At 41.2% G+C, this 23,740-nt stretch overlaps 1 protein-coding gene across 1 annotated transcript in view; it reads right to left on the reverse strand.

Moving 5' to 3' along the window:
* LOC146989734 (CUB and sushi domain-containing protein 1-like) overlaps positions 1-23,740 on the reverse strand; it is a 373,646-nt gene that overhangs the window by 233,346 nt on the left and 116,560 nt on the right. Inside the window, exon 3 of the mRNA XM_085763336.1 lies at positions 15,944-16,056. Coding sequence (XP_085619462.1) covers positions 15,944-16,056 — 113 coding nt within the window. The remainder of the gene's footprint in view (positions 1-15,943; positions 16,057-23,740) is intronic.

The following is a 23,740-nucleotide window of genomic DNA, read 5'->3' on the forward strand; positions in this document are numbered from 1 at the left end:
ATGATTGTGCCATAACAGAAACACCAGGCTTTAAAATTACATTGACAAGGTTGAGGCAACTTCAGAAAAAATCATCTGTCCTTAATATCAGCTGCAGTGTAGAGAACAGGCCACTGGCAGTGACAGCAGAAGTTGCTGACATTGAGAGGGCAACCTCGCAGCGATGCAGAAAAATCTCCAAAATCAAGTGATGGTGGGAATGTTGACAACAGTGCACTTAGATGATAAAGGTTTGACAGCTGAGCTTCAGTCATCTTCCACACTAGGACAAACTGAGCTGACAGGGTTAGGGCAATTTCTCTGCAATTCAAAAGATGATCCATCTTCTTTTTTTTTTTGGTTAACAGATCATTTCAAACATACATTGTGTAAGAATTCTCATCTAAATGAAACCGGTTGTTGTTTTGAGGTGCAGGGCAGGAGCAACGGCATGAGGCTGCACTCGTCTTCCCACGTACTGTATCTCCATTTCTGTCTGTGATATTAAATACAGACAAATTATTTGTGCATTTTCCATCCCGAATACACAACACACATATATCTATGCTAATATATAAAGGAGAGGAGACGAAAGGATGCATTTAGCTTGACCAACAGATCAAGGTAGTAGAGAAGGATTTCAAGTGTGTGTTGTACAGTGTGTGTGTGTGTGTTGTGCACCTCAGTCTCTGTGCAATTTATGGATTATGCATAAATATTTGAGGTTGGCTCTGATCTTTTAACAGGGATCTGGTTTTTTGGCCCAAAATACTTTAACCAATTACAAGTAGCAGATGATGATGATGTAACAAAATGAATACCATGTAATCCCCAAATCTAGTAGATCAGCACATGAGATGCGTAATTTTCTGCTTAGCTACTGTCACATCTGTTCTTACGGGGCACCCAGCTACCTACTCACCACCTCCGTGCTGTACATGCAGCTCATGAGCTGAGTCATGATTTGTTGAATTAAATGGACTGATAGCAGAGAGAGAGAGACTGGCCATAAAGCGAGGTGGTTATCCTCCACCCATAAGAACCCCTTATGAAAAGAAAGATGGGAGAGGAGTGAAAGGGTGGGGGTGGGGTGGGGGAGTGGAGATACAGGCAGTGCTGTACACAGATGACAAGGTGCTTGGGAAAGATACTAGAAAGGTAAAAGAAAGAGCTAAAAGGCTGCAGGCAGGCAGGCAGAAGTGGGTTTTCTTGCTTTACATCCTTCTCACTCGCTCTCTATCTCACATGCACAATCATGTAATTATTATTAATCAGATCGTGACTGCAATTAAGCCATTTTTACGGCTCCTGAAAGTAAAAGCCGTTGCTACGTTTCAGACTACATGTGACATCTCTTTATTGCAGGACAAAGCCACGTGAGCTACAAGTGCAGAAGACACATGAACTGTTCGATCACTGTGATGTCTCTTTGTAGCCTGACAAGCCAGACTATATCATTAACATGTATAGTCTGGCAACGACCGGTAGCCTAGACCTCGGCCAAAGACGGTTTATAAACCAAGACCTTTCATGACGAGTTAGCTTCCTGTATGCATGTCACGTGGGCTTCTGCACGGCCACGCCCCTTTAGAGAGACCAGAGGCAGTTTGGAGTGTATTGATTCCTATGGGACAATTTAATGTGAACACCGATTATGGTCGGGCCTTTCTCCCCACGGTCACTGAAGCAAATTTTGGACTCATTTTTCACAAGCCACATCTCTTCTGAACAGTTTGACACCAAAATGGTAATTTTCAGACGGAGAGATCCGGAGAAAATCCACTTTGTTCAAGACCTGTCTCTGTCTCTACGACACACTCTCGCGAGATTTGGCACAGATCTCCTAGGCAACGTCAAACAAACGGCCGCGAACTCCCGTGAAAATGATTTAAATTATTTTTGGCATGCTAAATATTACTGTTAGTAGTGTAAATATTTTATGTTATCATAAGAAAATATAAATATCTCACTTTCATCTACCTAAAAATTGTATAAATCCACACACACGTTCACAGACGAGGTGGGGTGACGGTTGGCCACGCCCATTTAGAGAGACAGGAAGTGTATACCATTTCATATCATTGGAGCAGCCACTCATGGAGTATCTTTCCATTTATTGAATATCTTTGCCTCGGCTCAATCCAGGGGGCGGGATGAAGGCTGTCTTTCAAACTGCCTCTGCACGCAATAGGGTAGCGCTACGACTAATCAGAGCAAAGAGCAGGATGACGTTAGCCTGACAAGCCAATTAAAATGTATGTCGTCATTGCGTTAAGCCCGCCCAGCGACTCTCTGAACAGATAGAGCGCTGTGAACACAAACGGTGTTTGAGACTAAAAAAGTTCCTATGGCTCGTTTCTAGACCCGCTAGGGTGCGTCTACATTTCTAGGCTAGTCTCTTTGGGGTGCGATTGTAAAACGTGACTTCCTCATTGGTGTCTACTTGGCTGTGATCTGTCGCAACACACGTTCTTTTTTATTTGTAGTTTTTCTTTACTAACAGACACTGCAAGGGCTCAAAGGGCATGAGGCTGCCTCGCAGCTACGGCAGTGCAGGCCGGCTAACCTGAAACAACAGAGGAGATATCACTGCTGAAACAAAAACAAAAACACAAAACCAGGTCATTCACAAGCTATGTAGCGATGATGGTGTTAAAAAGTCACAGTGACAGCCTTGATTAAAACAATTACATGCACCAACTACTGTGATTGTCCTGTGATTAAGAGAAAAATGAAAGTTAAGGTGGACCTGAGTAAATGCCATGCCGTGCAATTGCTCTTATTTGGAGTAAACATAATCATGCTAAGATACAATATCACTGCTGTAAGGTGAAACCTGTGTTTCTCCAAAATGTCAACTTAAGAGTGAAAGCAGTAAAAACAGCCATGAATGATAGTGTTGTTTTGGCAACATCTTTAAAGGGTTTTATCTGCCAGAGGGCTTTCAAATGTGTCACAAATCATGGAATAGCATGTAATCACGCATCTAACATGAAAACATAAAAATCCCCAAAACTGGAAATACAGGGTTTTTTAATTATGTTGTGTCAATATGGCCTCTGTCTCTCTCATCTCTCCTCTTTCTTTGCTCTCAGTCCGTCTACATTTTTTTTATTCTTGCGGTAAAATCTCTCCTGCTCTTTCCCTCCCACTACAAAAACAATAACAACTTGTGGCGGTTAGTTAGGGGGAGACAACATGATGTCTTGAGTCTGTGTGTGTGTGTGTCTGCAACTTGTCTGCAGTGTATATGTCTCAGTGTGCATGACAGTGAGACCACCCCAGGGAGAGGTATGGGTCTCTGAGTGAGTGTGTGTGTGTGTGTGTGTGTGTGTGTGTGTGTGTGTGTGTGTGTGTGTGTGTGTGTGTGTGTGTGTGTGTGTGTGTGTTCTATTTTTAGGCACATCTCAAACAGAATGCATCTTGGGAGAAAGGTACGAGTTCAGCCAAGCGAGTGAGATTCTTAGAGTCAGTTCTATCTCTTTTTCTCTTTTGCTCCTTCGCTCACTCTCCTTTACTATCATCTGTTTTTTTCATTCCCATTCCCCCCTCTCATTCTTTCATTCATCTTCTCGCCTCCTCTTCCTGGTTCCATAACTGTAATATTTCCCACCACCTCCATCTACTAACAAGCCCAAACAAATTACTATTTACTTTTAAGAACTTTTCAGTCAAAACAACTAATCAGAGCAAAGCCATTAATAAAACTAGATGTTAACTAACTCAATTCAAATATAGGTGTCTATTTTTAACTACTAGCAAACACTTTGGGATTAATGTGAAAATGACTTGAAAAGCCTCCTAGCATTTATTCTCTCTTTGGTATTCTGTGGATGCTCCCCATCTTTCACTGCAACCCCTCCTCTCCTCTTTTCTTTCTCTCTCGGCCAGAGAAGTGCTTGGTATTCTAGGGATTGTCTGCTCTTCTTTCCTCTCCAGTCTACTCTCTTACTCTCCTGTTTTTTTCCCACTCCTCTTCTCCTCTCCTTACACTCTCTTCACATACCTTCTCTTGCTTCTTGATGAACCTTCTTTGTTTTCACTGCTTCCCTCTCTTCTTCCCTCCATCCTCTCTCCACATATATTTACATCCTCTTTTCTCCCGCTCTCATTTCTCTTTAAACACTCCAGGTTTTGGTTCCCACTGTTTCTGGGAGTGACTATGGGCATTGATCTCCGGTTGCTGTTCTATGTTGCAGGCAATAAACATATCTCACATATAACCACAGCACCACTTTTTGCATTTGCTGCATCTGGTTCACTGCTCCATCTGTTCTTGGCATGATAAAATTCATCTGCAGACCTGCATACAAATGAGCAAAGCATACACACCCAGTCAGTGAGGTGAACTCATTGCCACCCACATTACTTTGTGAAAGTGGTCAACAAGTAAGAAATAAGCTTAAAAGGATTGATCTGATCTCCAAGTGTTAGCAGCAGCAGCAGCAGCAGCACTGTTTCCTATATGCTTTGAAAGTTATTGAATTTGGGAGAGGTGCTGGAACTGTCCTCTGCATGATCTCTACCTGAGTACACTGCACATTTGTATTAATAAGTTCTTCATTAAAAATCTTACCATGCGCCAAAGATATAATTGGAAAACACAAAGAAGGTATCAGTGAAAAAGCTGAAATTATCGATAATGGCAAACCTCCAAGGTATATTGTTTTTAGTTTTTGCAATGATTGTCCTTGGAGTATTTAAACATGTCATTATGTAGGTGATGGTTTTATCACTGGCCTGCTTAAGTTCACCTCATGTCACTCACACTCAAAACAGACATTGACCGTAATTGCGTCTTTCCATTGACTTTGTATGCAACCTTTGTGTTATTAACTGAACACGGCATTTTAATAAACCAGCAAAACTAATATTTGAACTCCTGGGAAACATGTACAGATCATGAGATCAATAAAGCGACTTTCACCACAAAACATCACATAAACCTGGGGCAGTGTTTAGCTCAGTTGGTAGAGCCCCATGTTGAGGCTACAGTCCTCACTGCAGGCGGCCCCGGTTCGAATCCCGAATTGGGCAGCCCTTTCCTGCATGTCATTCCCCCTCTCTGCCTCCCCATTTCCTGTGTCTCTTTCAACTGTGCTATCGATTAAAGCCCAAAAAATCACATGAGTCATATTTTACTCTGTATATGTATAGCTTGTCCTGTTGTTTTTGTGCTTACTGCATACCTGACCAAGCCTTTGCCACAACACTGTCACAGTATAAAAGGGTTAGTTATTTATTTCTCAACAGTGATTTGTAATAGCTTATGTGTGGCACATCTCTTGCAGCCGTAGGGGCTCTATCAGACTGTAAGCATGAACATGATCATTCAGATTAGGGGACTTTTGCAGGAAAATGGAAGATGAGATGGAAACAGAACGTGGTTACTGTAAAGTATATGTGATATGGCTGAAATTACCTAAACTGCATCTGTATTGAAGGCATCCAACAGACCCCTACCACCACCACAGAAAAAAAAGGACAGAGGTCTAGTTCAGCTTCAGGTGAGAGCTGCATTTAATTTTGCTAAAATATGCAGACTTTGAAATGCAGGATCCAGAAACCTCTCTGAACTCCACTCACAACTTCATTCTGCATTCAGGAGTACGTGCTATTTGGAGTTTCAGTTTAGTTTCCACAGCTTAGTTGGCAGTTTCCTGTGGAAGGCCAGCCCTGCTTTGTAGTTATTACAACAGAACAGTTATCACAGGCTGAAAATATTCACCACAGTTTCATTTCTAGTTTAACAAAAGCTGGTAATGAAGTAAAATAAAAAGACAATGCACACAAAGGTCTCATTCTCTCCTAATGCAGAAATGAGTCTTTCAGTGATGCTGCCAGTAGTAATAATACAGGCTTGAATCAATACATTATGCAGGTAGGATTTATTGCAGCATTGTTTATTGTTGGACTGCATTAGATTTTGCTAGGTGTGCCAAATGAACTATATACAAATATGCACACTTTTTTGTCAATTGCAATGACATTGTGAATTTTTATTTACAAATGTAAATCTATGATTAACATGTCCTTTAAAACACCAAAACACAGTGAATGCTATCAGCAGTGTTTGGTCATCAAAGGGGAAAACATTCGTTCTGTAAAATATTTTTAATGGAAACAGTCAAAAGTCTCAAGTCAGATTGAACTTTTGATTATCATACATTTACATTGGCAAAGCCTGGGAGTGTGGCCATCCAGTCTACATGTGTTTTGTGGATTTGGAGAGGGCGTATGATCTGGTCCCTCCGGATATTCTGTGGGATGTGAGCACTTCTCAGGGCCATCTAATCCCTGTATGCCCAAAGCAGCAGCTTTGCTCGGGTTCTCGGCACAAAGTCAGGTGTATTTCCAGTGGGTGATGGTCTCCATCAGGGCTGCACCTCATCACCAATCGTATTTGTGATCTTCATGGACAGCATACTGAGGTGTAGTCACTGGTCAGGGGGGTTAAATTCTAGTGGGGTGAGGATCGCATCGCTGCTATTGATGCAGCATCAGCCTGTGACCTTTAGCACTCACTGGACGCGTTGGGTTGGGCTGGGATGAGGATCAGCACCTCCAAATCTGAGGCCATAGTTCTCAGCAGGAAACCGGTGAACTGCCTACTCCGGGTAGGGAATGAATCTTTGCCCCAAGTGAAGGAGTTCAAGTATCTCGGGGCCTTGTTAACGAGTGAGGGGACGCTGGAGCGCGAGATTGGCTGGAGAATTGGTGCAGTGGGAGCGGTACTGCAATCGCTGTACTGGGGGGGTTGGACCAAGGATGAGGTGAAAGGACGAGGTGGAAAGATTATATCTCCAGTCTGGCACTAGGAACGCCTCGGGATCCCCCAGATAGAACTAGCCAATGTCACTGGGGAAAAGAAGTCTGGGGCTCTCTGGTGGATCTGTTGCCCCCACGACCTGACCTTGGATAAGCCAAAGAAAATGGATGGATGGATACATTCGCAAAGATTTCTCCACTACCAAAACATGTTTTGCATTGGAGCAGAAAGAAAATGTACTGGTTATCCTCATGTGTGACCACCTCGTTGTTGAAAAACAATGAGTCACTTTGTCAAGACAGGGATGTCCAAGTTATCAAAATTTCATAAAGCTATTCTCCGGAAACAATTTACAAGCCACAACCAGAATTTGATAATAATAATCTGCCTCTTTCCCTTGGATGGCCATGATGTATTAAAGATTTAAGGTGTGAGAGCCAGAGTTAGAAACTCAGACAGTGAAAGCCAGAGAGAAACTGAAAGCATGACTGAGAGCCAGAGAGAGCACAGCTTAAATGACAGCAAGCAAGTCCTTCCTGTCTTGAAGATTGTCACACAGATTTTCTAAGCTCTGCTTATCATCAGAGGGAGAAACACAGAGGATAAAAAGGGGGCGCACAGATATGAAAAGGCAACAAAAATCTTTTATCTCTGTCCCCCAATTCACATTAGACTATTACAGTACAATTGAATTGCACTGAATATAACTTGTGGCACGTAAAAGATAAGAAATTCTAAACTTGGGGGGGGTCCGATGACACAGTATCAGATGAATCCCGTACTTAATAAATCCCTAAATGCTTCAATTCCTGACGTCTACAGATTGTGGCATTAACCTCCGAGGTCAGCAATGTGATAAACACATTCACAATGTGTCAGTGAGGAAGTGCAGTGAATGCGTAGTCTTTATTTGCCCCGTTTTGTTTGTCTCTCCAATGATTTACATTTTCTGGGTCTAACTAACAGGCCTTAGTACAACCTATGAGCTTCAGTCTGTGTCTGTTTGACTTTGAGAACAATTTGTGGGAGAATATTGAGCGGGAAAATCAATAGCATCACAGCATCTCTAGCCTCAAATGATGTCCTTCATGAATCTCCAACTTAAGTTTTTAATGGCAGTCATGCCATCTTACCAGCAATAATAGTTAGAGAATCATTGGACCCACCTCAAACCTGAACAGTGGATCATGAATGAAATAAAAGTTCCAAAGTTTCACTTTCATATGGTGGATAACTGCTAAATAGTAGGCCAGGTTAATATATAATTTATTATAACTGAATATAACATAATTCAATGCAATGTGCTTTGATTAACAAAGTATTAGGGCTAAAGGAGAATACATATTACACTGAGGCTTCTATGTGGCTCAGTGATAGAAGGCTGCGTGTTGCACGGAGCTCAAATAGGCGACGGCTCAATATCTGAAGAAGTGCTGTCCAGGAGCCAACAAAACAACACCACGGATGTGCTGAACATTTCCCAAGTGTGATTGAGCAAATATCCCAACCTCTGCTCTTAGTTACTGTGTGGAGACCAGCTAGCCCCAACAGACCGAGAATAGCACAAAAAGGGTGCGAAGTTCAAACCGCTTAGATGTCATATTGACTTTACTGCATGGTGGGAAGTTGATTACACACTCACAACACTCACTACGAATGTGTGTGTATGTGTCTGTGTGTGTGTGTGTGTGTGTGTGTGTGTGTGTGTGTGTGTGTGTGTGTGTGTGTGAGAGAGAGAGAGAGAGAGAGAGGGTGAGTATCTGTCTCTGACAACACACTTTGATGAGGGTGGTATCACCCTTGGACACTCCTGTGACACACACATATGCATACACACACTAACACGCAGCAGGACGGTTGACATTGCTGCTTTGATCGATGTAGCTGACTACTGCTGGCGTCAGTAACAACAGCGTTATATGACACACTCCCACAGTGAAGAGCTTCCTATGGTGTTCCAGTCAATATGGGTTAATGGTGTAACGGACTGCTTCTCCCATTTCTCTCTCACTGTGGCTGTTCTGCTCTCTTTATGTCTCTTGTACACACACAGACGCACACACACAAATATGTAGCAGCACCTGGCTATCCAAGTTGACAAATCCACCAGTGCTCCTTCCTTCCTTTAATGATTTGCTATGTTTGCTCTAAGAAGCTTCCCTGCTGAATCCATTGGCTTTGACTAAACCCGCCAACCTATTATTCTCAATGAAGGGCACACAGATACTGATAGGAGCAGGGGATAACAGGTCGATAGCGAGCTAAAATGGGCCATGCACTGGTAACAGAGAAATGCAGTAAATGTCAGTCGTAATCATAATCATTGATATCCTGCTGAGAAAACACACACACACACGCCACACACTTACTTTTCAGAAACTTAGGAAATGACATTTTCTATGTTTTGTGTATCATTTGTCTCAGCTGGTAGCAGCATTATTTCCACTTAAGATGTGAAAGGATATTACAGTTACATTTTACACATCAACACTGAAATGGGAATTTGAGGTGTATAATCTGTCTTTTCATGTGTGTGCCCGCATATGTGTTTCCATCTACATATACTGTATGTGAGCAGGGGTGCTCTACTTTAAGACATCCTATTACATACATCAAAGCAATTTACATAATTATATTTACACCAAGCCCATTCAATTCTGCCATCTTAACCATTTCCACTTCAAACAGCTAATATTTTACATGTATATATAACCCGTTTCATCAGTATACACACAACCCATTTCCTCAACAAGCTAATCAAAAGGAAATCCAAATGAATTTATTTTCCTTTGGAATGACTGAGACTTGTTTACCCTCTAACTTTCACTCAGATAGATGGGGTCTGTGTTGCTGTTGCCAAATCTACAAGCTCAATAATTCTCGGACCTAATGAAAACACTTATTATTGTGAATCTATAAATGCTAAATATAGAACACAAGTGCTTTCTACAGCAGCAGCTACAGTATGTTCAGAGGCAAAACACATGTGACAAAAATCTAGCTGTGTATTAAATTATCCAGATTCCAAAAGAAAGTCCTGTGAAAAAAAAAGTCCCCGAAGCTCACTTGTGCGAACATCTTATTACATTTTATTGTTGAGTGACCTCTAGCAGCAAAAAAAAGAAATCAAATGACACAATGGGCACACAAGGAGGAATGTGTTGGTGGATGGGTCGACATAACCAAAAAAAACATTACTTTTTCTTGGATGTGTGACCTTAACCAGTCATGGACTAAAACATTTCTCTATTAAGTGCATCATTTTTGGCAAATAAATAAACAAAATCATAGCATAATTACCGTCAATCTAAACCAGGACTGAATTGACATAGTCTGTCTAATAGTCAATTAATATGTTTAACCCTCACATCTGGAAGTATAGCTCATCCAAACATGTTTTTATCTGTCTGCCAACATGCCGTAGTTTATATTCATATTATGTCAAAATTCCCATCTACAGCAGTGCAATTTTCTGCAATGGCTATTTGCGGTCCTCTGAGACTTAGCAAGGCGAAACTGTGTGAAATAAAGGCACCACTAAGAAAACTATCTGGCTGGAGGCAGAGGAAAAACTCTAGATGAATAAATCTTTCTTATGTGTAACATCATGTCTAAGGACCTAAAATCCCAGAGCAGGAGGCTGCGATCTTTTTGCATCTCGTCCAATGGTTGGTGGCTACAGGGCTCGTGCCACAGTCTGTGCAAAGCCTCGCATCAAGTCAGCAAGATTTGGAAGCTCCTAGAAGTGTTCCTAATGGATTCTACACTAGTCTGCTCACCAGAGAGGGAGGGAGAGAGAGAGAGAGACTGAGAGGGTAGAAATGCCAACACCAAAGGGGATGAACTTCCTGCAATTTTACAGATATACACATATTCAGGCACGGGCACTCACACATTACATGTTGTAATGCAGTGTAAAAGGGAAACCCCATAATAACCTATATACATGTTGAAGTGGTGAAGATCGCCATAACAACAAGAAGTGTGAGACAACAAAAAATATCCGTGACACATAAACCGAAACGAAATGTTGACGAAAATGCAAACCCTGGCCTGCCCCTGTCTTTTCCCCGCTTCTCTTCTGCTTTCCTCTCCTGCTGTAACTCCTCCAGAGTGATCACTATGTAATCTCCAATGTATGTGTATGCATATGTTTGTGTTGGTGTGATGATGTGCGTGTGCATGAGCCTCCAAGTGTGCGTGTGTACTTGTGTTTAATGTGCAGAGTCCCTTTAAAGGGTTTCCAAGTTGTGTTTTTCCACAGAAGTCCCTCAACAGGAGAGGAAACTCTGCAGCTAGCCTAGGGACTGGAAAACGTACACTCGGCCTCTTTCTCTTAGAGAGAGAGAGAGTTTGGGGAGAGTGGGTGTGGGAGGTTGAGACTTTGAAGATGATGTTTCTACTTTGTCTGTAAGGTGCTGGTAGGAGTCAAAAATCGTTCTCTTTCTCCCTCTCACACTTTCTCGCTCTCTCACACACACAAGGCTGAACATTGTACATACACTAAGTCTTAATTAATAGGCCTGGTTAATTGAAGCAGTTCTCTTGTATTCTTAGTCAAGACGTTACTGAATATATATTTCTTCTGAAAATAATTAGCTTTCTGGTCATTTCTATACCGACTTTCCACAACATTTTATCATGAAAAATACATCTGTTAAAAACATAAGATGCACCGAATTTAGATTTCTTACAATATTCATCAGTTTTTGTATTTAAATTTTGCTCTATATGCATATTGATATTGAAAAGGTAGAGGTTTATCATTAAGTTCAAACCCTTGAACATATATTACTTGTTATATTATTATTCATTACATTTATTACATATATTTTATTAACATGTTAGTAGCCATATGACCTGATTCACATGTACTAATTTACTAACGCTCCAGTTTTTTGTGGATTAACTCAGAGACGACAACTTGCTTAGCTCAGTCCAGTCCAGTCCAGTCACTGTGGGAAAGTAAGTCCCTGTCAGCACCGGGTGGTTACCAGCAGCGTCTCCTCTCTTACTGTAGGTAGCAGCACTTAACGGATGTTGGGGTAGTGCTTCTTGTTGCTAAGCGGCAATCGCAAACTCATTTGAGCTAAAGCAATCTTTTACAAAAAGTTTAAATATTTATAACTTTTAGCATTTGGCACCACAAATGCTAAACATATGTTCAGCTCCCAGCTCCAGAAGGAGCCGGCACCGGGGCATATTTTACCTTCGAAAAAAAACACCACCTTTGTGGAGAGAGGGTCCAAGTGGACACACAGCATACTTTTTCAAAAAAGTCCACATCTACAGTAAAGCTGCAGGTCTAACTTCTCAGGAGGAGCAGTAAAGAGTTCACACCCACTCAATGATTCCTCAACACAGAAGACCCCAATGCACCTGAATACAAAATACAAAACACCATTTTTGTTAATAAAATAAACCACTCAAAATTTGTCTTTTTTTTTTTAATTTTAGGTTGATGATAATGGGGATGTTTGTTCTCGAGAGTAAAGCTGTGTTTTATGTTTTTTATTTGGTGAAGACAACAAACTAGATACTAGATATAAAATCCCCTCCTTCCGTCAGTCTACCCCTCCCTCATCTTCCGGGCCATCTCTCTTTTCACACCTCTCCCCTTCACATCTCCCTCTCTCTTTCAATCCCTCCCTCGCTCTCGCTCTCTTTCTGCTTCAGGGGAAATTAATTGATGATTATCTTGTCTTGCAGAGCTGGTTTGCAAACTTGCTTTTTTTTTATCGCTTTCCACCACTTATAGCTACATTTGACCCAACCTCCCTCTCTCATTCTCTCTCTCCATCCATCCCTCTCTCAGGCGACTGGGGTCTTATCAGTTAGCTCTGTGTTCAGACTTATAGTTCAATTTGGTTTCCTTTAATAAAAGGATAGAACAGAGAAAAGATTTGTTAACAGAACCTGCCATGTTAACAGAGAGGGGCAGACAGACAGGGGAGATGGGTTGTTAAAGACAATAACAAGACAGGGTCGAATAGATTCTTTGTTAGTGTGAATTAGATTAAATGAACAGAAACAGAGAAGGAGTTGGGAAGGGAGAAAACGAGGTGGAAGAGAAAAAAGGTGCAGGTGAGGCCATTGCATTTAATAGTCTGGAGGTAGAAGAGCAGCAATGTAGATGCAGGACATAATTATGTTGAATAATAACTGTTATTCATCTAATTCAGGTCACATAGAGTGAGGATTAGTGGTTCTGGTTCTATTGTGTTTTTTGTTGTTGTTCATTCTATAACAGTATTTGGTTGCACCATGAACCCATAGCAATAACAGGGACAGTAGCCAAAATACAAGGACAAACATTAAAGACAGTAAAACAATACCCCGCAAGACAAACTATGCTTTACATTCACAGGTGCTTCTCAAGACATCAACAGCAAACCAGGAAAATGTTTCCCTCAGGACAAAACATCAAAACAAGTCAACCATGGATTCCAAAGGTCCACCTTCTGTCAGGCACAGTGTCATTGGTTAAATGTGCTACAAGTTGGGGTCTTTTGTGTCACTCGCATCTTTCTATGACCATGAAATTATTTTCTGATACTGTAACTTATTTTGTAACCAAAGCACATTTATGATCAGTTTATAACAGTATTCACATTACAATATATGTGCAGGGATTCCTGCTTTCAACAGAGAGGGAGGTTAAATGATAAATAAAAGAGCATTAAGGACGGTTAATATGCACAGTAACTTTACCTTTGCTCTGTTAATCTGAACACGAACACTGCTGATATAATATTCCCATCAAGCATTTCACTGATGATTCTCATACCGTAGGTGGCCCCAGTTTTACTTTTTCCTTTCCTCAGTTAGATGAAAACAAAATTTTGCCTGTCTACCTCTGCAGATTATAACAAGCATCAAAACCCAGAGATGAATCGTGAGTCTGCTCTGGTTTCAACCTATGTGATGACAGGAACAGTGGTGATTCTCACAGTGCCTAAAGTTACATTTTTTCTGTGTCAGTGTTTGGCCTGAACAACTGAGCAGGAAGCCAGGAAGTGTTTTTGTTTCAGTCAAAAACTAATGACTTACACAGGCACCAGTAACTTCTGACGGTGATCTTTTCTAGTGTGGTTAAAGCTGCATAGCACTTCTTCAAATCTCTATGAACGTCTGACAATTTGAGATGCGCACCTGATTAATATTTGATTTCTCAATTTGTTGTATTACACATATAATTAACTTTTCAGTGCACACTGACTTTGTTTCGGTGGGCTGAATTACACGTGCCAAAAGATACTGCTAATGACAAATGCTTGTTTATCATTTGAGAGACAAAGTAACGAGAATAACGCACTTTTTATATGATTGCATTTTGCACAGATAAAATAAGGTAGTGTTGTGCCACAGTTTATCTCCCCTCTGATACTCAACCATCAGGCTGAACTCTGAATCTAATCTGCAGTAGACACCTATTTTCTTTACAGTATTTCATTTTTATCATGTCTTCTTTGCTGTTCACCAGTGTTCGCGCTCTAGCATTTGGTGTTCAATAAACTCCTGTCACACAGGCATCATGATAAAGTAGACCACTGACTAATTACCTAGAACTTGAAGCTTGTTTCAGGACTGATCTCATAAACACACAAAACCAAAAGATTTAATAAATATTTTCTCTACAAACACTCACACAGCCTTTCACACCCACTAATACACACACACACACACACACACACACACACAAAACAAAACACACGTACACACACACAGACATAAATCAATTTTTGATGTCTAGGACATCAAAGCAAAACAAAGTAACAAAGAGAAAAGACATTAGCAGAAAGACCTGTCAGTTAAACAGACACACCCTACGATCACGTTCATGCACACACACGCGCGCCTGTGCACACGAGCGCACGTACACACACACAGCCAATACCTATTCCTGAGGCAACAACCACATTTAGTGGTCCCCACAGATGTGAAACGGAACAATGGAAAAGAAAAAAATAAAGACAAAGTGCTTCCTGTAAAAAGGTTTAATGGCTGTCAGGTTTGCTCTCAACATACACAAACACACACACACATGATACACACCCAGAAATACACACCAAAACACAATGCTGTTCAATATGATAGAGGTGAAACACACACACACACACACACACACACACACAGGAGCGCAAGTGTGTATATCAAGTCTCTTGAGCTTGTGTTTGATATTTAGAGTTCATGATTCATAGATGAACTGTTACACAAGCGTAATGGAGCACTCTTGTATGTGTAGCGTATGTGCTGGTGCTTGTGTGTGTGCATATCTTAAAAGGTCAGTCTAAGCATTTTTGCGTTGTCGTGTCACAACAGGCACATAGACATGCAACAGTCTTGCATACCACATTCAGAACACACACATAAGACACAGAGCAAAACACCACGCAGCCAGGAAAGCAACAAGGCGCCACCGACATGATCGTGAACCTCTCAGTGCTAAAATACAAATACAGGACATGTACTGTAGTTGTGAATACATGTATATAGAATGCGACTATATATATACTACATATAACATATAGTTCACACTGATGGAGAGACAACCAAGATAGCAGCTCTGGGCTGTGAGCCAAGACTCGCCCACACAGAACTATTAACATGAACAGTTATTCTCATAAATCAGAAGCAGAGCTGTGCAAAACAGTTTCACCCTGAGTCCAGAGAAATTTGCTGCATGTACATCACTGCTTATTCAACTACTTTTGATCAACAGAGGAGTTCGCCCCCTGATTTTTCAGCGCTATAAACTGTCACAGGGTCCATTAAATACCGACTTATTTCTAATACCTGACCTAAAACTTCTCCAAGTGAATCCTATTAAGACAAGACAATGATGATGTTAAAAGATAGGCCCTAATAATATCTGAATGAGATGTCCTCTGATCAATAGCAACTGAAGCCAGAGTAGAACATGGCCATTAACTCTACCCAAGTCATTTTAGTCACTCGATGCAAACAGAACCATCCTCTCATTAAGCTCTAAAGCATTGCAGTGGTTGTTGTGCACACTTTATTTCCAGCCTCACGTCGGCCTTCACTTCGGACATCGTGTTGCTTAAATCACACTGTTATTTCTATACATTTTCCAGCATGATTCAATCGCTTCTAGGTCAAACATGTCGGTACAGTTGCCTCAGAAACTGTCAGCATTCACACGTCACCATGAATACTCGCACACGGTCTTACCTTCATATACGGCTTTGAAGCCCTGCGCACTGACGGCAAAGTCTGTGGTAAACCACAAGGCCAATATAGATCCACTGCTGACTATAGGGGAGGGCAGCATGAATCCTGACAACCTGAAAAACACAAAGACATTTTTTTTTAAAAAGAGAGAGACAAACTCTGAAACACAGTAAGACAGTTGACTCTTGACTTCTGAAAGCAAAGAATGGGGCAACATCACATCTGAAAACATGAAACACTCGGTGTCTGTGGGAAAACTTCTGCAGTGCACTTTAGCCACAGAGAGTGAGCACGCTGCCAAGCCTGAAAAATAAATAAGTATGTGACAGTGAAATACAATGTTGATGTGGTGGTTAAGACCCCCAGCCCCGTTGCCCATAAAGATTCCTGCTGGCCTGAGATCAGATTCCTTTTAAGACTTTCTCGTTTGTGTTTTCCCCACTCTGCTATTCTCTGGTTTCCCACTGTCTTCTCCACTGTAGAAAACAAACAGTGAAGGGAGTGATTTTCCAAGACTAAAAATGAATCTTTGATACACCACTGACCAACCGAACCAAACCATATCGAAAGCACAGACACTTAAAACGATCTAATTGACAAAAAGAAGCATATTGTGATTTATACTACACTAACATGTGATTGGAAAAGTCAGTTGTTGTGGTGAGCTGTTGATTACACTGCAGCTCATGCTGAGGTGGTTAAATGATGAGGTTCATAAGGGACCGAGCATCATAAAACTGAAAGAGTTGGAATTGAATGAGATGTTCTGATTACTACAGCGAAGCGAAAAAATCTGGATAAAAAACTGTTTTGTTTTTTTGTGTATATAATGATGAAATAGCTGTCTTTTACTTTTGAGTGTGTCTGAAAGAGGACAAATTATAATGCAGTGTTAAAGTAGCTCTTGATATATCCAGGTCAGGTGAACAATGACTGGGGGACAAGTTTGGACCCAATCAATTTTCCTCAGTTCACAGTGTGCAACATATACAACAAAGAAAAGTGAGAGGAGACAAGACCGAAGGGAATTTGAATGGATAGAAAATAAATGCATTAAATCAGGATTCAAGTGCTAACATAATCAAAACAGTGACAACAATTACTCTATGCCATTTTTTTAATGGAACACACTTTTAATCAAAGGTCAGCTAGGTCATTATAGTTTGTGTTTTTGTAGCACAAAGAAATGTGCTGATGGATTTGAGAAAGGAGAAAAGAGACAGCTATAAAAGAATCTGAAGCTAGAAGAAGAAAAGTGGACAGACTAAATAGACAGTGAAAGAGGAAGCCACTTAACTGCAAAGCAAAACAGACGACAGTGAAAACAGAGAGCAGTGAAAAATGAAAAAGTGTAATTCTCTGGCCTCAGAGCAAGGACACAAAGGACAGACATGAACAGATGAAGGGAGCATATGAAAAGTGACAAACAGAAAGAGAGATGGAGGGAGGAGAGAGGCGGCGGAAGAAATGGAGATGCAAGGTTTGTGATGAGACGAGCCACAAGGAGAAATGAAGTTTTTCCTCTTCTAAGTGTAAATGAGATTTTAGTCACAATAGTGTCTGGCACCATATTTTATTCTTTTTTTTTTCATTCAATTGTTGAGCCAGTAATCACACTTTGAGGTTATTTTGGTAGTCAGACATTTTTTTGAGGTGATGCATTCAGGTCCTTGGTGGTAGGCTGATCAAACACTGTGTGCAGTTCACACTATTAGAGGACAAGGTCACGCAAACAGTTTTACAGTGATCAAACTTAAAATTGTCATTATACAGTATGTATCATATATTTGTATAATGTAATATAAAAAGAGTATTTTTTGTCAGCAAGTTATTAACAGTTAACATTAACTCATTAGGCAGATGCTTTTACCCAAAGTGAGGAACTGCACTGCAGCTTCAGTGCAGTAGCAGAACTGAGTCCTACTTCTTTTCCATATGTGAAAGGAGATCAGGTAAAGACATGCACCAAAAGAGTATAGCAGTACAGTATGTGCTTGTTAGGCAGGTAAGGGTGTTAAAGGTGTTAGGAGTGGAGGCGCTCAGGGTCATTCTGAACCATCTGTAAGTGTTTCACTAGGCGTGAAGGGATTCCCACCAGAGGGGGATTCCAGTAGTGGAGGTGAGAGAAATCCATGGCCTAGCTAGAGCCCACAGTCAGGTACAGCCTGATTTTTATGACGGTGAATAATGCCATATCTTGATGGAGAGACTAATTGGCTGGGGAGTAGGAGTTAAGTCTTAGAGAGGACACATTTTACACTTCAAAACTAACTTGTACATTCGTCCTTGATGTTTAAATTCAGCTTAATATCTGCCCCCTCTTCATGAGGGGATGTAACGGCCAATAGTCCATTTCATTATATCTTTTGCAGAGTTATAAAATTAACACTCCCAGCCACGGGTGACATCACATACATCCTGTATAGGTTTCACACATGTATTTACATGCATGCATGTGTGAAATTTACCACACACGTATGACATCATGTGTTTTATTTCGGTTAGTGAGTGGAACACTAGCTATTCCTCTCTACTCAGATCATTTCTTATTTTGCTTTTTCCTCAAACAATATTCAGTTCAGTGAAGTTGTGTGTAGTTGTATGCTACAATGGTGTTCACTAGATTGCCTGATTCATGATCAAAGGTTTATGTTGACTATGTCAAAATGGAATAAAAGAGAAGAAACAAAATAATAAGTTCATCAGCACATTCAATTCAGAAGCTAAAATTACATAATTTTCAGTTGTTGTCCCATGTAAACACAGTTCAGCTTATTATGTTTTGGCTGAACATTGTTGTGTTCATGGATGTCATAGCACCACAAAGCTACTCTTGTCCCACTGCCGATTGTGCATACTGGCATTCTGGCACTAAAGGTAAAGCTACCTGTGTTTTCCTATGGCAAAACTAACACACGATAACTGGACAAGTTCATGCTGTTACATGCTGTTTGGCTTTTACTTGTCCTAATTCTTGTTAGCTTAGTTCATGTTTACTTAAAATGCTTTTTGACCCATCTCGTTGATTTTGAGCTTTTATCACACACCATGATTCTTTAGATAGTGTGGGATTGGCATTTCTTTTGTTGGTAGTGTGACATTGTCTACTTTTACAGACTGTGTGTGCTGCATTTTCAGTGCACCTTCAATTTTCTCGACCAGAGAGAGAATTGCCTGGTCACAGGCTACAATAAATCACCCTGGTGGCCCACAGGGGACAGCCGTCGCATTCTCACATGAATATTTCACCAGTCAACAAACAAAATGTGAACAAAGTGAAATGGGCATAACTAATTATTGGGAGCAAGCTTTGCTATTTCATTTTTAATTTCATGGGTGCATGAACTTTTCAAGGCCGTTTGTGCTCTCGGTCAAGGTTACATTTGGATACCCATGGGAGATTTATAGAGAGGCTGGCTGGTACATGATGGACTTCTATTGATCAAACAGGTACTGGCTGCACTATGGCTGCTACTGAAAACAGACATAGACCTGTTTCTTTGCGTCTTCAACAAGCTGTGTTGTATTGACCTAGATGAAGATTTAGCTCAAACAAGTTTATTAATGAATTATGTATTGATTGGAAAAAAACATGTCCCATTAAAAATGTCCATATATACACATCTTAATGTTATTAATCATTATTAGCAGTGGGACATCTACAGTCTTGGAGAAAATACTGTATATACCCAAGCACGAGGGTCACGGCCCCTTTTCTCTTTCAGTCAAATGGGAATAAAATGGTGCATTGATTTGTGTCTGAAATGGAGTGACCAAGAGACAGATGAGAACACACACACACACAGACACACACGCATGCACGCACGCAGCCAAGATTGTCAGTCAGTTAGTCAGTCAGGTAATGAGCAGTAATCGCCTGGCTGTCACTGTACTGATGGACTGACATGATTCTATATCCCTGTCTAGCTCTGCTTCTCTCTCTCTTTCCATCCATCTCTCCTCCCGCTCTCTCTCCATCTTGCTTTTCCCTCCCAATCAAGCCGCAGCGCGCTGATCCCACGGCTCTTTGACATTTACACAAAAATAAGCGAGCCGGGTTTAGAGTATGTGACCGTTTATCCAGTCGGTCAACTGTCCAACCAGTCAACCAGCTTATGTAATCAGACAGCCACTCAGTGATTCCAGCCAGCCAGCTTTACAGTCAACCAACCAACCAGGCCGCTCGCCTGTGTGCCTTTCTGTTACTTCACCCATCTGTCTGACTGCTCATCTGTATCTGCCTGTTTAACAGTCTGTCTCTTGCTCTGCCTGCCAGTCCATCAGACTGTCGGCGTGTCTCGTGTTGACAGACCCTTATGCGCTAAGATTACTGTTGAGTTTGGATAGTAGTACAGTAATATGGCATTGGAAAAAAGCATCGGTGCTATTTTTATTATCATCACATGACCACACTTACACAGAATAGATCGGGAAAAAAAGAACTTGGCATAAGTGTAAACGAGTTAGTCCCTCAAAAGATTACAGCTGGTGGAGTTTGGCAGCATTTCACATTTGTACAATATGATAACGGAGACCCATGAGATCTTGGTAAAGATGTATGTTTGATTTTCATGAACAAAGTGACAGCTGGAGAGTACAGCTGGGAATACTTCAAATTTGACATCCCTAACCTGAAATCTGTGAACCTCAAGATATGTGTTCAACACCTCCACATCCAGCTGCGGCCCAAACATGACCACTGAATAATCAGTGTGTTCAGGAAAACAGCGGAGCACAACGTGAGGTGGAAAAACCAAAAATAGAGTTAGTGAGATGTCTGTGTGAAAAGACTCAGTGACAGCAGTAATGGCTTGCAGCAAAACTCTCCCTACAGGTGACCACAACCACATTTCAGCGCCACTGCACATTTATTAACAAAAATACCTGATATACTGTACTTAGAAAGGCCCTTGGAAATGTAGTGCTGTGTGACGATGGATGCAAATGTGGCACAAACATAGAGCCCAGTTATGGTACAGACTTGTTACAACAGCGTTTACAGATGGAATAGTTAGGTTTGTTTTTTCATTATGTATTGTCACACATACTGATAAATTGCTGCACACCTCTACACAAATTTCATCTTAACTCATTGAGTGCCGCGCTCCTTTCCAAAGTTTTAGTCAAGTGTACCAGCAATTTAGCCATTTTTGACGACCATTTTTGACGATTTTTGTAGAGCCACAGTGTATTCTATATTATTGCCACCAACACATACTGTGGCTCATTTGTTTGTGCCTGTCGCTCTTCTGACACTTGCATTTCTGGATCAAAGGGCACGTGTAAGATAAATATATACAACAATTGTTGTTCTATTCACAAAACCACCATCGGGGGCGGGGGGGCGCCACTAAACAACAATTACACAGACGCACCGTGCCGTGGCACAGCCTCTCGCCGCGGAATGTGATGGTCTCTCGGCCAAAAGCAGGTCGGGAACACCGGTCCCACCGGTGGTCGCGGTCCTTCTGTGGTACGGGTCGGTGGTGCCGGCCTGCTTTGGCCCAGAGACCATCACATTTTACCGCGGGAGGACCTTGGGGAGGACACGGTGTTGCTCCAGATGAAGACCGGGCGGGACTGTCGGCTGAGAGCGTCCTGTTTCGGCTCCGAGCTGCTGGAGCCTCGCGGGTGAGAGCAGAGCAGCTAAAGCAGATAAAAACTTCCAGATCATGAGCTGTCATGAGTTTTTGATCGTCATCTATTTCAGTTCTGCTCGTCGTAGAGTCCCCAAATTTACACGTAAGGTGTGTTAAAGTGTCTAGTTTCATAATTTAAAAAAAAAGGAAAAAACGAGAAATCTCGTTTTTGGCACTCAATGCATGGGAACGAAAAACGCGAAATTACGTGGTTGGCACTCAATGAGTTAAGTAATTTACACCAATCTTACGTAATGTTAGCCTAGAAATCTAGACGCACCCTAGCGGCAGCAAATATATTTGCTCCGTAGGTGGGTCTAGAAACGAGCCATAGGAACTTTTTGAGTCTCGAACACCGTTTGTGTTCACCAATCACAGCGCTCTATCTGTTTAGAGAGTCGTTGGGCGGGCTTAACGCGATGACGACATACATTTTAATTGGCTTGTCAGGCTAACGTCATCCTGCTCTTTGCTCTGATTGGTCGTAGCGCTACCCTATTGGTGCAGAGGCAGTTTGAAAGACAGCCTTCATCCCGCCCCCTGGATTGAGCCGAGGTCTACCGGTCGTTGCCAGATTATACATTTTAATGATATAGTCTGGCTTGTCAGGCTAACGTAATGTCCCTCCTTATCTGAAAGTGTACGCATGTAGATCAAAGCCTGACAACCTTCAGCATGCCCTTGCAGTCGTTCACTAAGTAGAAAATTTCAAAAACCTTCACATTTTTTGTGTTGGTTCAAACAGCTTTCTGAAGCTCACTGTAAGTCAACCATTGTATTAAAGATATATGCAGAATACACAGACCTGATGTTTTGTTTGACATCTATACGCTCTGATGTCATCTCTCCAAACATGAAATAACCAGGGAGGGAGTGGGGAATGGCGGTGGCAACTACTCTCCTGAGGAGAAGGTAGACTTAAAGTGAGGCTTTCAAATGCTTTGGGAGTTTGTTGAGTGATGTGATACTGACGGCTGAAGAACACATCATGATTAGAAGTGTTTTAGAGCTATAATTTGCAGTGAGAGGAGTATGTTATGTGAATAAATGTATTACTTAGTAGGAAAAAACCTTTGTCCTTACTCTCAATTTGTCATAAAGCAATACATGTGGCTTAACTTATTTTATGAATAGTAGATTTGATAAGAGGCTGGTGGTCTTCATTTGTTTGAATACAGTACACTAAATTACTGCAGGACTGAACTATTGATATTTAAATGTTGATTGCTTGTCTTTTTCAAGGATTCATGTTGATATTGATCAGCGCTAACACCTAATCAAGACCGATGTTGGCAGTCTGGGAATTTTAACACCTCACAGTTAAGGGGAAAGAAACAAAACAATTGTAGCTTGAAACTCTCCCAGACATCAGGGAAAATCCTGACAGAACAAGTGAAGAAAAGACATATTTAGTGACCGTTTAATGTGTTGCACTGAGGCGCTTGACCTCCAACTGCTCTGGTGAAGCTGGAACAATAGATGGCTGTGATGGGGCAAAATGAAGTGGAAAAAAAAAAGATCATATTTCAACTACTCATGTCAAAGCAAAACTTTCCAGTGACTCACCATGACTGCAGCAGGGTGCTCTCAAAACCTAAAAAATATATTCTTTCTAGGCTGTGGACTTTGATTTTTATACATTGTAAGCACCCCAGCTCCTAAACAAAATATGATTCAGCCTCACTTTCTAATGTAACTTTGATGGTGAATCACATTACTGTGCTACCGTTGTAAAATTGGAGCTTGAATTTTATCATATGCGCCCTGTAAAATCTGTGACCTTTAGATAAAACCCATTCATCTGATGTAAAACAACATGGGTGTCCAATGGGAAAACAAGACTCCTTTCTTCTTCGCAGGAAAGTTGACTATTCTGAGAGATAGCAGTAATTTCTATCTTTGGTTCCTCATATATCTACCGGCTGTGACATCTAGAAAAACAACCTGTCACACACAAACCAGAGACGAGACCAATGTAAACCCATAAAACAAATATTACTATTTTCCACCACAGTCTTGCAGAGCATTTGGCTTCTTCTTGCCAACACAAGATACACCTTACACTTGTACAGTAGATGTATGTCCCTGGCTGAAACAATTTGTTCCAACCCGTCATTCGTGGAGTGTAATCCATTTTTTCTCTCTTTTTTTTTTTTAC

This window comes from Trachurus japonicus, chromosome 3, assembly GCF_045865225.1.
Source record: "Trachurus japonicus isolate A0001 chromosome 3, Traja_1.0".
In the NCBI taxonomy this organism is placed as follows: Eukaryota; Metazoa; Chordata; class Actinopteri; order Carangiformes; family Carangidae; genus Trachurus; species Trachurus japonicus.